Below are 17,029 nucleotides of genomic sequence, written 5' to 3' on the forward strand. Positions count from 1 at the left end.
CGGAAGCGCAATCGTGCCGTAAAGCTTCCGGCAAAATCGGAAGTAGTTGGCGCCTGCAGTAACCTAACACCTGTAGTTAACAACTCGAAATAGTAGTTTAACTAGTAGTTGCACACTACATTTCTGCAAGTAGTTGATAACTACTTTTTACTACAATCAGGTAGTCGATGTCAGCGCCGCGAAGGAACTGTGGCTATAAGCAGCGTACATATGGAGAGAGGACAGCAGGAAGGAGTGGGGGACAGGGGGGTTAGCGTGCGTCCTGGGCCGACTTCAGGGGAAACTATGTCGACATTTGTCTGGAAAGTCTTCGGAAACCCCAGGGACAACACCAGACAGCACAGCCGGTGGCAGGATTCGAACCCACCACCTCCCAGTGTTCAGCACGACCTTGGCTACCACCAACGAGAGGGACGCCATAACCTGCTCGGCCATGCCGTTATGGTGCATAAGATTGCTCGCAGGTGGGCAGCTCTCCGTCGATCCTTAACCGTTCACAATATGAATGAGTCAACAGCCATTATGATATTATCCTAATGACGCAACATTATTTAACGTATAACAACGACGATGAAGCCCATAAATAACAGAGGGGATTTGTGGTTGCGCCCTCAGGCAGCGTCAATTGCTCTTCCGGTTCAGAATCTGTGCTGTCTGAAAGCGGCGTTCCCTAAAGCGTGTCATCTATTATCTGTTGATTTCGTGTTTTTCCGCGTAGTTCGGTAAAGAATGCATTCAACTATAAAGGCCTGTTCCGACATATAGCGATTTGCTATATAGCGCTAGAAAATGGCGCGATATTTTTGTCCTCGCAGTGCTCCAAACCGCTAAAAATTAGTCCAGTCACGGAAAACCGGCAAAATCCAATCCAACCGGCAAAATCCAGTCACGCTTGCCGGAGTTCAGCTCGTGTCAACTTTTTCAGCGCTAATGTTGGCACTACATTCGTGTTGGCCAATGAGGAGGCCCCTCAGCGATGACGTCGCGGAAGTCGTGGAGCTGTTTTGCTTCCGCATTTCACGGCACAGCGATAGCATTGGAACCGATGGGTCTGTCATCCAAAATGTCTGGTAATTTTTCGTTCAGTCAGTTCATCGAACTTGTTCGTCCGCATGCTGTCGAACCCGGCCAGGAGGTGTAATGATGGGGAAAAACAGGAAACGGCCACCAAACTTCCGCTAAATTATAGCGCTAGCGCCGCTTTGCAAGTGTGAACCGTCCAAGGACAGCGCTGTTTTTACGCCGGCTGCTATACGGGGTGTTCCACCTAAAGTGATAAAAAATTCGAACTGCCGACGTGCTCGCCGGAGGATTGTGAGACTTTCGGCAGTTACCCTCTGGAAACTTTTGCCACCATGGAGGAAGGCTTTGGACAATTTTTAATTGCGGGTAATTTATTTTTGTCGATTGAACTTTGAAAATTGCCAAGCGAACCTCACCTTTTTTTTTTTTTTTTTTACAGGAATATGAAGCCTTCCACGGATAACCCCAGACCTAACATAAACAATGCACAGTATCGCAACAGAAATAGTCGAAAAAAAGTGAAAATTACGCTTTAGCCCCGCATGCTTGTTTTTCGCAAAGAAGCGCGCGCGAAATGTGCGTCTAGAGGAGGAAGTGTCCCCGCCTTCATATGTTTTGCTTTCTTTGTGATAAGATGGTTGTCACCGCTTCAAAAAAAAAAAAAAAAAAAAAAAGAGAAAAACAAGAGGCGGGAACACTTCCTCCTCTCCCCGCATCTTCCGTGCGCTCTTCTTTGCGACAATCAAGCAGGCGGGGCTAAAGCGGAATTTTCACTATTTTTTTTTTCTTTCGAGTATTCCTGTTGCGATACTGTGCATAGTTTTTGTTGGGTCTGCGGTCATCCGTGGAGGACTTCATATTTCTGTAAAAAGAAAGTGAGGTCCGCTTGGCAATTTTCAAAGTTCAATTGAAACAAATAAATTTTCCACAATTAAAAATTGTTCAAAGCCTTCCTAAATGGCGGCAAACGTTTCCAGAAGGTAATTGCCGAAAGTCCCAGTACGTCGAGTATACGTCGAGTAAGTCGAGTACGTCGCCAGGTAGAAATATTTTTATCACTTTAGGTGGAACACCCTCTATGTCGAAATAAGCCAGCCATGCAATATAGGACGCGATAGCTGTAAGCCTTTTGCTGGCAGTAGTGTTCCTTTTCAAGAGACGCATATGACGGTATTCTTCTGTGTTACCTTAGCCTCGAGTGGTGATGTAATTTATGAAGAAACGCAATAAATTTTGGACTATTCGGTGGCGTTTCCTCGCGTTTCCTTTCTCCGTCGCTGTGTGGGATTCGATTGTCGGAGCACACATCCAATGCTACGTTCAGAACGGATATGACTTCGTTTCACGGGCTTCTTTCGCAGGAAATAACCTCCACGCAGACGCTCCTGCGCCAATAGCGCCTAGTTTTGCGGAGGAGCAGCAGGATAGCGTAGTAGTGAGGCGCAGATCACACGCCATGTCATCGTCATCATCGTGTTATTCTCTCCTATTTCGTTTTGCTTCTACTTACGAAGTGGGTCGTGCAAAACTGAGATTGTTCTTCATTCCAGGTGTTATTCTTTTTTGTGGTTGCCTATACACTCTTAGAAACGAACTTCACAGCATAGCACGCTCCTAGCCAACCATCATCTGGAAGGATATCGTTATCCACCCTGACTTGTTGAAAACGGGAGGCGTACGCCTTTTTTATGCAAATTATGAGCAGCATAAGTGTCACGAAGAAGGCGTACGCCTGCCGTTTTCAACAAATCAGGGCGGATAACGATATCCTTCCAGATGATGGTTGGCTAGGAGCGTGCTATGTGGTGCAGTTCATTTTTAAGAGTGCAGCGCTTCACTAGGGGTATTACACTCTTAGAAATGAACCTCACCGCATAGCATGCTCTGATTTGTTGAAAACGGGAGGTGTACGCCTTTTTTGTGACAGTTATGCTGTTCATAATTGTCACAAAAGAGGCGTACGCCTCCCGTTTTCAACAAGTCATGGCAGATAACGATATCCTTCGAGATGATAGTTGGCTAGGCGCGTGCTATGCGGTGAAGTTCATTTTTCATAGTGTACGTCTCCTGTCACGCGGCTTCCGAATTCAAGCAACTCAGACGTCTCTATACGGAAGAGGACATCTTTGAAATTTACTTCTGCTGTAAACGGTGATACTGTTCGAGAAGTAGGACGTTCATGATTTACTTGGATTGATCAGCCAAATACTTAGACACGAAGCATTTTGTAGAGTCATACAACATTATTGCCAGCCGATGCATTTCTCTAGCTTGCAAAAACCGTAAAGTAAAGCGTAAAAAGTAAAAATGTAAACGTTATTCGAGTATGTGTATGAACATATGTATGCGTGCGACTTTGTGCATACTATACATTTTAGCTATTCTATTTATGTTGCACATCGTAGCGCACATTTGCAAAAGCAAACAACAACGCCGACATCTTGATGATAATGAGCGGAGTGCCTCATCGGCACAGGCAATGCTCTACCCCATTGCTCGCTGTAATCTAGTTAAGATAAGAGGTTCACAATAAGGGCTGAAGTCCTACAATGTCCAGAACATTGAGCTGCACTTTCAGTGTATGGCGTTGGTGAGCTGGGTTTGACCGTGGACCAAGCAATCTTGTCTCACTGACAACGCGGGAATCCAGCTGATTTAAATCCTACACACCGTGAGTGTAGTCCTGAAATTTGGCAATACGGACAATGGAGATGGATGTGGTCCAGATCCACCAATCAACCACAGCGGCGGCAGCTCGGACAGTCCACCTGTCGCGAACGATAAGCAATAGATAGTAGTGATGACTCACTTCACTGCGTAACGTCATACCGATGCGGTGGCGCTGCTGCCCTGTTTGATGGGCACAGATCGCACGATCATCAATTAAGTCACCGGGTGTTTTCTGTCATTATTACAGGCATGACGCAAAGTGGCGTTGCTATTGGATGTGCTACGCGGTAGAGAAAGGCCAAATATGCCGTACACACAATGCAGTTTCATACCGCCTTTGGCCACCAGCGATGTCTGTTCTATGCGCCCTCTTGTTTACAAATAGTAGAAGTGGGTCTATGGAGCAGTAAACACGATATTGGGTCGCAACCGTATTTAAAATCACCTTCCTATTTTTGCTCCTTTCGTAGCAATCGCAAGCAATACTACAGAGTTTCCACGGCGGCTTCTGTTTCCACATGTTTACCAGCGATGGCTGCAGCATGCAACCGCCTTTCTGGCACGAGGCACGCAATCCGCGAGCGGGCAAGGACGGAGCTGGTCGAACGCCACCGCTCTCTGCCAATTATCGCCATTCGCAGTGTATTCCCCAGCTGTAGCTTGGAGCCTCGAATTCCTCGCCTCTAAATACAGCGGGAAACAATGAAGGCGGCCGAAAACATTGCTCGTGTTCCTACGCGAATTGATCAGCCATATCCGGGTGGTTTCGATTTGAGCGGGCCGTGTGGTGGGTGGAGATCGTTTTCTGGAGCCTCTCTTCCACAGCTGAAAAATTTTTTCGAACTGTTTTTGCGCGCCACTAAGCGGTGCGCGCAATTACAGGGGAGTTGGCTTCGCCCCCACGGACAGCTATTTGTCTCTATAGGTGGTGGCCGAGTCAAGTTTGCCCCGCGGTGGGCTTCAGGTTCTCGGTTTCGAGCGCGCGTGTGTCTGTTTCGTCAATATCCGGATGCATAGATTGCATTTAATATGTATAGTAGACCATGGAGGTGAAAGTTCACGTGACTTCGAGTTTTCAATGCGATGTAGACCACATAGATTGGCCATGTGACTGCATGCTCCGCGTCCTGAATTGAAACGCTTTGGGCTATGTGAATAATTGGCATTTTTCAAATACGGAAGCGAATAATAACGGCGCATTCGATTCGAATTTCTGAACAAAGCGATGTCACTTCCAATCCGAATGTATCTGAATACTTCCGAAGCAGCACTCGCAAGCCCAAAAAACGCCAGACGAGAGAGTGAAACAAAGCGAGTTTTAAAAATGAACAAAGGGAATGAAATAAAGTGCGTGATACGAAGATCCGTGTGCACACATGATCACGTACATATGCTGTATAGCCCTTCATCTGCTCTATGTGTGTTCGGTTCGGTTATGTAACAATTTCACTTATATGTATTAGCATTCGCTTCGTATTTACCTCACGTTATGGCGCACTATGGGCTGTCCTTGCGCATTAAAATTTCCAATAATCATCATCATCATCGTATTGGTCTCGTGTATATAACTAGCAACGATTAATACACTGATATTCAAATCTGTGAAGAGTAAAATGCGCGAATGTCGAAAGAAAGCGAAAGAAACTGCACGTGAGACAGCACTGCTAAAATAGTGCAAGTACAATTGTAAAGAAGATTCTCAATCCATGGAAAAACATAGCACACGCAAACCCAATATGTAACAAGCGACTTCATGCTAGTCTTTCTACAAAGCGCGAGTGAAGACAACGCGTGTGTCCATGCTGGTATCATGTAATGTGCTCTTTCGGTTCCCCTCTCCACTTCCCCTTTCGAAACAAGTGACGAGCGACAGCACGAGTGGTATCACGTGATGCGCTTACTTCGGTTCCCATTTCTATGTCGGTTCCCCTCTTTACTTCTCTTTGCGGCGCAGGTGGCGAGTGATATCAGGAGTGGTATCACGTGTTGCGCTCCCCTTCGGTTCCCCTCTGCACTTCTCCTTTCGGAGCAGGTGGCGAGCGATATCAGGGGTGGTATCACGTGATGCGCCCACTTCGGTTCCCCTTTTTACTTGTCCTTTCGGAGCAGGTGCCGAGCGATATCAGGAGTGGCATCACGTGATGTGCTCACTTCGGTTCCCTTCTCTACTTCTCCCTTCGGAGCGGGCGGTATCAGCAGTGGTTATCACGTGATGCGCTCACTTCGGTTTCCCTCACTGCTTCTCCTTTCGGAGGGAGCAGGTGACGAGCGATATCAGATGTGGTATCGCGTGATGCGCTCACTCCGGTTCCCCTCTCCGCTTCTCCTTTCGGAGCAGGTGGCGAGCGATATCAGGGGTGGTATCACGTGATGCGCCCACTTCGGTTCCCCTTTCTTTCGGAGCAGGTGCCGAGCGATATCAGGAGTGGTATCACGTGATGTGCTCACTTCGGTTCCCCTCTCCGCTTCTCCCTTCGGAGCGAGCGGTATCAGGAGTGGTCATCACGTGATGCGCTCACTTCGGTTTCCCTCACTGCTTCTCCTTTCGGAGGGAGCAGGTGGCGAGCGATATCAGATGTGGTATCGCGTGATGCGCTCACTCCGGTTCCCCCTCTCCGCTTCTCCTTTCGGAGCAGGTGGCGAGTGATATCAGGGGTGGTACCGCGTGATGCTCTCATTTCGGCCCCCTCTCCACTTCTCCTTTCGGAGCAGGTAGCGAGCGAATCAGAGCTGGTATCGCATGATGCTCTCACTTCGGTTCCCCTCTCCACTTCTCCTTTCGGAGCAGGTGGCGAGTGGTATCAAGGGTGGTATCACGTGATGCTCTCACTTCGGTTTCCCTCTCCACTCCTTCTTTGGGCGGCGCGGTGTAGCGGGGCCAACAACAACAGCACTTATATTCTGACGATAAAGTGGGGAGGATTTCCACTCTAGGAGTGGAACGCTACCATGGCAAGCGAGGCCATGCGCTTGCTTCAGTCTCCAATTCCCGACGAAATTGCGTTACAGGAACTTCTCAAACTTGTTTCTCGAAAAAAAAAAAAAATTTCCCCCTGAGCTTTCATCCGTATAATGACTCATCACAAGGGCAAACACATAATTCTCCATTGTCGCTTTCTTTTCCTCTCCCGCTCACTTAGAACCATTTGTATTGGGTATAGAGGGCGACGGAAAACATTGATCCGTGCGTCATTCAGTGCAGACACGCTTAATGTCACCCGTGGGCTCATGACGGAAAATGTCATCGACCACTTTGGACTCACTCAGGTGAGCCATGCATGTCAACCCCTTTCTTTCCACGGATTTCGAGCGATACCCATAACAGCGTCGCAGTATTCTTCTTTCTTGTTTTGTGCGCTCGCATCGTTGCGTATTGATCGGTTCTTCGAAATGGGAATCATAGACGGGAACCGTTATAGTTGTTGTATACGTCACCGGAAAATTTTCGAGAAGAGACAGGTGAACGGGCTGCGAAATCGAGCTGGGATTTTTGCGTGGGCGGCCGTTGATTCATAGTAGGAGTATGCTCTGAATAATTATGAATCTACCTCCGAAAGCATGAATGTGATATGCGAGCGGTATTTTCCGAGGCTGGCTGGATCGTTTTATGGTCAGAGCTTTCGTGCTAGCTACGGGCGATACATAAAGTAAAGTACTTTAATATTAGTACTTTAGTATTAGTAGTACAGTCAAACTCCTTTACAACGAAACTCAGAGGACAGCAAGAAAAATTCGCAGTGAAGGTATTTTCGTTAAAAAGGATGTCCATTATTGGACCTATAGGGCTCCAGCGCGGGACCGCAAAAAAAAAAATTTGCTGTAGTGGTATTTTCGTTAAAACGGTGTTCGCTATAAAGGAGTTTGACTCTAATTGGGGGTAGACCTACACGTAAGGTATATGTCAGCCTATTTATGTGGCGACATGGTGCACGTGTCGCAGGGTGGGAATGCGAGTAATTTCGACCACCTGAGGTTCTTTTGGCGTGCGTCTGAAATCCCCGACGCGCGGCTCTGGAAGCAATGTTTATCTCCCCCACATTACTATACCGTCCTCGGCCGGGTTCGAACCCACGATCTTAAGCTCAGCAAGCCAACACGTTATCGACTGAGCAGCATATTAGTAAAATATAAACAAAGCGATTTATTTGGATATTAGTAAGCTCTTTGGATATTAGTAAAGATTCCATATCCTTCGCTTTTCGTATCACATGTACAGTAAACTCTCGTTATAGCGAAATCGCTTTCTTTTTTTTTTTTCCCCCTTCGAATTATTGCTTTATTCGAAGTCTCACGCTGGCCGGACCGAAATGAAGGCTTTACGAACCCGGTTATTCGAAGTGTCCTGCCAGCCGTCTCTGCTTGGTGCGATGGGCAAGCCGGCGAAAGTCTGTGCGCCAGACCCAGCTTATGTCTTATCTGTCTCTCTTTGATATGCTCTCTGTCTTTGATATACTAAATGAGAAGGCTGTCAAAGAGTTCACCAGCAAGGTTCCCTTTTTGAATAGTCTTTGAAGGCTCTTGCGGTGTTTCCGATGCCACTGTGACTGATTCCCTGGTGGTAACTTTTGTCGAATTGCCGCTTATCAAACTTCTGGTCCCGTTGGCTTCGTTATAACGGTGGCCTATACTGTGTATTGAGTCACATAATAGCAAGCACCTCTAGCTTTGGCCCCTGCTGACCGACATGCTGGTCATTCCTAATTTTAGTACTCGGGACAAACTTAGACCACCAAATCTCCAGCACACGGCGCTGGAAACAGCGTTTTCCTCCCCTCTATTGCAACCGGTAAAAAATGCATCTAACGAAGAACTGTGCTCTGTCATCCATCCATAATGCGTGAGTACAGAGATCGAACTCACCTTTAGGTTTCTGGTCACCAGACTTCGTTGGCTTCACGTCTTTGCTCTTCTTTCGACCTTTCTTGTAATGCCGTCGAACTGAAAGGCAACCAAATGTACCGCATTATTATAAGCGGATATGCAACAACAACAGCCGACAACAGTTTTCGATTGCAAAGCGCATACCATTGAAACGCATCATCGGACCAGCATCTTGCTACATAAATACAGAGCTATTTGTTCGCAACGCTTTGAGGGGCCCTCCCATAGTTCAGCTGCTATTGCTGCGTGTTTGACGATGACGAATTGCATGCTGAGCGACTGCTCCTTACTTCTTCGTAGCGCCAGCGCTCTCGTACATAGAGTGAGTTCCATGCTCCGCCGTTAGCTAAAGCGGCAAGCTTTTCTACGTTCTTTCTTTGTCTTTTCTCGACGGTGATAAATCATGCTCTGAGCCATACATTTTGCGCGTTCCTCACGGTTCGTGAACTGCGTTTTGTTCCAACGACATTCATCAACAATAGCGTACGAGTCTTTGTTGGAGCGGTTCATTTTATTGTAAACGTTAATTTTCGTTGTATGGCCGTCATGGCGGAGTTAATCCTGCGCGATTGTTTTGCCGTTACTTTGTCTGTTATGAACGTGTGTTCGAATTATTCGTTATTTCCTTCGTTGTTTTCGGTACTTTACTCGTGCTTACTGTTTCTCTCTTTATTTACTTATTTATTTATTTGAAACACGTTAAAGGTCCTAGAAGGCATAACATAACGTATAGGAGGGACTCGTCACTAGCTGTATTACGATTCAAAGCAACAATACATTGTTACACGGTATGCTTTTTTGCAGAAACTACAATGGAAACAATAATGGAGAAAATACGCTTAATTATAAACAGTGAAATAATAGAAAATACAAAATACATAATGAAGCAAATGCACTTAGTCACAAGTAGAGTGAAAAGAAGTTAGCATTCGATAGTGTAAAAGTTACGGTGTTACAATTTGTAATAACATTAATTACCCAGAATATGATTAGACACAGCTGTCTTGAATTCGTGGTGGTAATAAATTACAGCAATGCTGCATCGGGAGATCATTCCAGTACTTCGGGATTCGGCATAAAAAAAGAAAGAAGGAGTTCAAGAAATAATCGAGATATGGCTGCGTGGTCACGTCGCGTTGAGACAAACGGTGCTGTCGCTAGCAGGTCCGTGTCTAACGTGCTGTTGAGAAAAAAATTGTGAAACAGACAGAGTCCGTCAACCTTACGTCGTATAGACCTATAATGGGAGGAGTGAAAGGAGGAATTTCAATGACGAGATACTAACAGTGGGGTCGTAATTATGGATAGCGCGCTGCTCGGTTCTGCACCTTCTCCACTGCGCGGGAAAGGTTCTCGTGATAATGATCCCATATAGGTGAGGCATAATAAGCGCTCTATAAGCAACTTTTTTAACAGGCGCTGGGCAGTAGCCGAGGTTGCGGCGGGGGTATATCCGAGGGGACGGCTAGCACTTGAAACGACTTGGGAGATACTTTGGGACCAGGACATGTCGCAGGTGAAATGCATGTGTTGTAATGTTTTAACGTTGAACATGTTTTAAGTACGCGCCATCCATCTTCGCCTTTGAAACCAGAGCTTATTACATCATTTTCTTTTCGCTAGGAGTGTATACTGTTGATGGATATTCACCCGTTACAGTATGTATACTCTATACTTTGTGCATGCTTTATACTTTCACAGCTCCCACCACAATCGCTTTTGTGGAAATAATAATAATAACAACAATTATTATTTGAGTTGATAAGAAAAGAAAAAAAAAAACGAGAAATAGGCACTCATTACGCACATACGCACAACTGTACCTATTACAGTAACAACAATTATTAATACTGTAATAGGTAGAGTTGTGCGTATGTGCGGGGATGTCCGCGGATCCACGCGGATATTATCCGCTCCACGTCCGCGTTTGTGGATGAGGAATATAACGTTTTGAAAATCACACGCCTCTGCGGTGCGAGCGGATATCCCTAAAAAAGTATGTGACCCGGATCTTACTTGCGCGGATACCAAACAGATGCGGATAGTTCGCGCTCTCCTCTGGTTATAAGCGTAGACGGGTCACCATCACATTTGTTTCGTTATCCATCCGGTGCTATAGGAATCCCTCTATCCAAAAATACTAGCACAGTATCGAAAAAGTCATTTCAATTACAAGAAACACGTCCATGTAAATTTCACAGATTACCCCTCGATTACTTTTTCCCAGACGTATATCATAGTTTCCTTTTTCCGTCGGATTGGGTTATTACCATTTCCATTTCGTTGGCTGTTGAAATTCGGACGGTGCGCTATGATCATGCGCGATAGAAGCAGACGATAAGACCGGGAAGTTTGTCGGAGAAATGGGAAATCGACTCAAATGGCTTTCACGGTGATAAGTAGAAGAGCTTTTGGGCCTTTAGAGAGACAGCGCACATTATGAGCGGATCTTGCCAGCCCATCTAAATAGCGTTGTGTTATTGCGGACGTCATTATTAGCGACTTGCAAAGAACGCGATACTGTGTCAGCCATGCTGATGGGCTTAACGTGTCGTCTGCAAAAGAAACTGGCGATCACGCGGTAACAACGCAAAGAAAAATGTAGAAGTAACTAATAGCGAATTCGGGTGGTCATTTCGTGGCAATACGGCCTAGCGCTCGGAAACTGCTAGGTCGGCGCCCGCGCTGGATCACGTGACCGTTGCCATCCGAACACGAGTGCCAGGAATCTGGCGGTTTTAGTCGCTTAGATCACGCTAGGGGCATCGCAGTCGCTCGTCTACGGGTTCCGTCGTCTGCTAACCCACGTGAACTTCTACGTGTGGGCCAATCAGAGCTCTGGGGCCAATGAGGGCCCTCGCCACCCTCGCGGTGTGGACGTGTGTTAAACCAGATTTAAAACGCCTTTTCGTGTGATTTTTATTTTGTAATGCTGTAAGTGTCCCGGATGTCCTCCCACGCTGCACTGATGCTGGATTTCGAAGATTCCTGTGCGCTCTAAGAAAAATGGGAGTCGTTTTAACCCGCTTGGGAAATGAATACATTGCCACAACCATTAGTGCATGGGACTAAACGAATGTCACAGAGTCAGCACTACTTCACGCTTTGTCCTCAGTCCTATATGAACATAATCGCTGTGCATAAGTGAAAATGTGCTTTCACTTTAAATGATATGTCAAGTTATAAAACCTTGTGACATACTTACGGCACAGTTTGTCAAGAAAGGGCCACTAGCTGTTTCTTATTCTATATTCGCTGTGAGATCGACCTATAGGGGGCGAAACAGTCACCTTTCTATTGTGGATATCACGCCGGCCGACGTTCGGAGTTGATGGTTCTTTTCCGTAATTCTTGTGTATATTCACCGGAAGATCACTTGTGTCGCGATGTTACGATACTGTTCGGTTCCCCAATGCTCCACCTACTGCGCTGAACGCGGAAAATGAACGTGTAGAAGCAGACGACGCAACGAAGCTACCCACACTACGGTAGTTCATCGTTTCTCCGCAGCGCGCCGACACCGTTCGATCTCCGCGCGAATATTGCTTAATACAGTGTTTCTCAAACTGTGCGTGCCGAAGGGTACGAAGGGCCTACATCATGGCTAACCTTTCCCTTCTTTTTCTTTTTTCTTTTTTATCAGCATTAAACATATCCGCCCCCGAAGGGTAAACATTTTCCTATATTGTTGCATTCAGGGGAGACCATTTGCGCAGTTTAAGACTATTTGCAATGCTGAGGAATAAATTTCAGTGTCAGGGGACTAAAATATAGGGAGTAATTGCAATCTAAGGGCCTAGAAGCTGTAACTGTCCCCCAATTTGCTTTTTCTTTTATTTTTTCCCCATAGTATTGTCGCGGCTCGGACAAAACTGAAGCGCATTACGGATCTTTTTTTTTTATCATTATTCCGTTAGCGCCGCGGAGCAACGGCGGCTATGAGCGGCGTTCAGATGTGGGCTGCTGAGTACAGCAGGAAGGAGTGGGGAATAGGTGGGGGTTAGTATGCGTCCTGGGCCGACTTCAGGAGGAACTGTGCCGACATTCGTCTGGTATGTCTTCGAAAAACCCAGGGAAAACCTCAGATAGCACAGCCGGTGGTAGGATTCGAACCCATCACCTTCCAATCTTCAGCGCGACCTGGGCTACCAAGTTACAGATCTATAGAAGGAAAAGGTTTCAGGAGACGTAGGCGGAATTCAAAACAAACTTCGCATAGGTGTGCTTTATTTTATTGTATTTTTATTGTTGCGTAGTACAGTGAACCCTCGTTAATATGACCCGCGATAATCTGACATACGCGCTTTACGACCATACTCTTGGGAAACAATGTAGTGAATCCTCTGCAATATGACCCCCCGTTAATATGACCATTCCGCATTATGACCAAAGTTTTCGGGAACGACCATTGTCATAATAACGAGGGTTCGCTGTAGAACAAACACTGGCGATTAAAAGTAGTTATTCGTACTACGTCAAATAGTGATCAACGTCCACTTTATTTTCTCTGCATAAAAGTGGCAGACCATTTCGCAAAAGTCCTCTTCACACTCTTCAGTCCCGATACACAGACGCGACCACGAGTTCCCGATGATCCAACGGTGTCCCCGTGTTCCAGCGAGGTCACGAACTCGCTCGTACACGCGCCTAACACCGCCTCGCACCGGCACAGCAAACGTATCAATATCCGAAGTATCGTTTTACCCGCGCGCTGGACGTCATGAGATATCTCTCTTTTGGGTGGTAGGAGGGGAGTGTTGCCAATGATTGGGTCACGTGACCTGCACTAATCGTGCCGGGTGGTGTCCGAAGCATCTGCTGCGGTTCAGCGATCAAACAGCGGCCCCGTTTACTGGAACCCTTGTATCGATTAGATCGGGTTCTATACTACCACCACTACCGTCAGTGGGTGCCGTGTGCATCTTCTCTTGCCTCCTGTTCCCTCACTCACTCGCTCACTCCCGTCCTTCCTTCATTACTAGCACTTTCACTTTCTCTCTTTCAGCATGTGTGCGAGGAGGAAGAACGAATTCTTCTAAGCAACGCCCTGTAATTTGCTGTTCCGCGGGCCTCGAGTGTTTTATCGGAACGTGATTTCTATTTCCGCTGGTATTGTATGCCGTGTCTGCGTGAATAAATTTCGTTTCGACGAAATTTTGTTTCAGAAAAAAACACGGAAAAGTTTCGCTCTTAACGAAGTAAGTTATGTGTCGGGTTAAAAAATATATGTATAAACCAACTCATTGAAAGTAAAGGAGGAGTTTTTTGTTTGAGGAAAGTGAGGAAAATCGCTCTCAGCAGCTTTCAGAAACTGTGTAGATTTTTTACGGCAATATTCAGCTTGCGTATTATGTCGTTCGGGTAGCTTCGCGTGCCATGTTTGAATGAGGTAGGAAGGAACAGAAAAAAAAAAAAAAAAAAAAAAAACGTTGCATTGCACGGGGTCTTCAGTCACTGATGTATCATTAAGTGGTATTTTAAAGTAAATACTTTCTTAAAGAGGAAAATGTAGATCTTGATACTTCTGAGAGAGCGTGGTGCCCTGAAAATATTACTTTGGAATGCGCTCTATTTGGGAAGCGACTGTATAGTGTTCAACATTTCATGATTCGTCTCAATCTAGTATAGCGTTACCGTACCGTCAATACTGCTTCAGGTAGTTTATGCAAGCTCCACCTGCGTGTTTATTTCAGCATGTGTCTAGCTGTTGTAACTAGCCAATCAGCATTCCTCTTTTTTTTTGCAACGGTATGCGATTCTCGTAACTTGAACCTTGAAACAGATTTTTCTTTCGCAGACTGATTTTCAAGAAGGCATTACCTCGCTAGTGCTCGACAGCGTCGCAGATTTAATTTCCTAGTTTTCGTTTTATATTTCTTTTATATTTATCGAAGCTCCCGCTGCTGTATAACGAGCCTACATATCAGGGCGGTCGTGGTTTATTCGAATCCATTTATCACATACTTCTGCGGGAGGCCCTTCGACGACGTTCACTTTATTAAACGTATAAGAAACTGGCACGGCGAAACACGAACTGAAGTAATACCGGGTGCAGGCAGGTACGATTCTAGCATATCCTCATGCGGAAATACAGTAAAGCGCCGTCGCCTGCAATATCTGCCGATTTCGCTCCCGTTATGGAATTCAGGGACTTTGCTTCGAACTTTGTGATGATGACAGTGTGTGTAGAGGAAAATCGGGGTGTATAGCCTGTAGGGAGTGACTTTTTCGGGTTAAATGCCTTTCTCAGACTCGGTGGGTCTGAGGGTGGGGGCGCCATTTTTAAATCTGTAATTTGGGGAGAATTCGAGCGATAATTGTGCCTTCGGGTGTTTTTGTTTCTCCTCTTGTCTATTAAGTCTCTTCCATTTCTTCCTTTCTTTCTTTTTTTTTTGTGACCTACCAGTGCTAATTCCCGAATGCATAGACAGTGCTGACACACATGGGTGTATTTCTGGGAGCGTAACGTAACACATTCTTACATGTGTTACACGTGGTGACCTTGGTTCGTCTTCAGTGGAAACGTCACTTGAGGATTTCGTAGTGAATGCAACTCGGGTAGAAATCGGGTTTAACCCGAATCGGTCGGAGAGGTCAGTTCGGGGGGGGGGGGGGGATAACCGTGCGGAATCGGGTTTAACCCGAAAAAGTCACTCCCTATGTATAGGTGATTCTCGAATGGGCCGCAAGGCGGCTTAATAGGGAGTTTTAGTGCGCCCAACGAATCGTGTTCCCGTCCATAACTGCCCCGAAAAAAAAAGGAAACGACTCATGATTCGGGAAGTAATTTCCGCGACTCCCCATTTCCGTGGTTTAGCTGGCGGCGCGAAAATTCTCCGATAAAGCACACACGACTCATTCCAGCCAGCGTAGCACAGAGCGCTATCTGTCGTGAATCTTTTACAGAAGATTAACTACTGTTTCGGCATTAAAACGCCCGTAGGTGACATTAGATACATTTTTGACGTTTCATGCGACTATAGGGTGAATGTTGGTGATTGGGAACGGTGACTTTTCCTGCCACAACAGTACCGGGCACACTGTTCGCCATCTTGCTTTCAAAGTTTTCTGGTGACGGAGACACACACGAAAGGCTTCCGATAAATCCCGGTAAATTCCGATAAATGAGTCGGAGTGCGATAGCCTTTCGTACACGAAAACCTCTCCCGCTCATCTGGTGCATGCGCAGTCGCGGCGGCACTGAGTTGGATCTGAAGTGGTAAAGGGGACAATTTAAACTCCCCATTATGTGGTTGCATTTGATAGTGCCATTTGGCATTTTTAGTGAACTTAACGAAAGTGCATGATGTCCAATTTATTTTCTAACGGCATTTTGCACGTTCATCGCATGTACTGTATACATGTCTTGGAAAGAAGAACTGACCAGACCAGAACAAATTCGGTGACCCTCAGTACAAAGAATTGGACACGGGAGCGCTGTCACGGCATTACGTGATGTAAAATTTATCCGATGTCTTCCTGAAATACTCACGCACTCCTTGTATGAGCCAAGCGTCACATACTGTACTACAGAGTTCATTCACTGACGTCGCACCTCTAGAGGGCACTAGCTTTGACGCGAGATCGCCGCCGTGATGCAAGTCTGGCGAAGCTTGGTTTCGGTTTTCTCTCGGTGCCGTATACGCTATTTAGAAGACTGTTATGAATGAATGAATGAATGAACGCATCTTTTATTCACATTAGTCACCATCTGGGGAGCTCAGAGCAAAAAGCTATTAACGTTGAAAATGTCATGGAAGTTACTGGATATGGCAAAGATAATATTCGCGTAGTAAAAGAACTCAGAAAAACCACATGAAGGACGAATATGATGACGATGATGAAGGTCTGGGCTGTCAGGATCTGAGGCCCTACATCATGGGGGCAAATCCGTTAGCAACTGTGCCCCCCCCCCCCTTCCTGCGAGTGACGTCATGTAAATAAACATTATTGCCCGAAGCTCTAACCGAGTGCCTGAGCAGCTGCAGCTGAGCTCTGTCAGCCTCACGCTTTGAGAACATGCTGGAAGCATAGGAGGCTTTGGAACGACTGCCAAGCCGAGTCTTTTGCGCATGCGCTGATGTAAAATCACGTGACGCATGCTCGGACTGTGGAAACTGGTATTGCGAGCCCAACGAACGTATTCAACGCTTGATACTCCCATTGTACATTTTCGTTTTCCAACGTTTCTCGCTACGTAACACGAGTCTCCTGCGCATGCGCTGACGCAAAATCACGTGACGCACACTCGGACCGTGGAAACTGGTTTTGCGGGCCCAACGAACGCACGAATTCTACGTTTGATGCTTCCATTGCACATTTTCGTTTTAGACATTTTTCGCTACATAACACGCGTCTCCTGCGCATGCGCTGACGTAAAATCACGCACGCACGCTCGGACGGTGAAAACTGGTATTGCGAGCCAAACGAACGTATTCTACGTTTGATGTTTCCA

The 17,029-nt window shown here is 46.3% G+C and overlaps 2 protein-coding genes across 2 annotated transcripts in view; one reads left to right on the plus strand and one right to left on the minus strand.

Annotated features, from left to right (window-relative positions):
* The window catches only part of LOC135368606 (la-related protein 7-like), a 175,204-nt gene that overhangs the window by 80,325 nt on the left and 77,850 nt on the right, over window positions 1-17,029 (plus strand). The window lies entirely within an intron of this gene.
* LOC135368607 (bone morphogenetic protein 2-like) overlaps window positions 1-17,029 on the minus strand; it is an 86,531-nt gene that overhangs the window by 38,248 nt on the left and 31,254 nt on the right. Inside the window, exon 2 of the mRNA XM_064601998.1 lies at window positions 8,554-8,631. Within this exon, the coding sequence (XP_064458068.1) occupies window positions 8,554-8,631 (78 nt within the window). The remainder of the gene's footprint in view (window positions 1-8,553; window positions 8,632-17,029) is intronic.

The sequence above is a fragment of the Ornithodoros turicata genome, chromosome 9 (genome assembly GCF_037126465.1).
Source record: "Ornithodoros turicata isolate Travis chromosome 9, ASM3712646v1, whole genome shotgun sequence".
Taxonomy (NCBI): Eukaryota; Metazoa; Arthropoda; class Arachnida; order Ixodida; family Argasidae; genus Ornithodoros; species Ornithodoros turicata.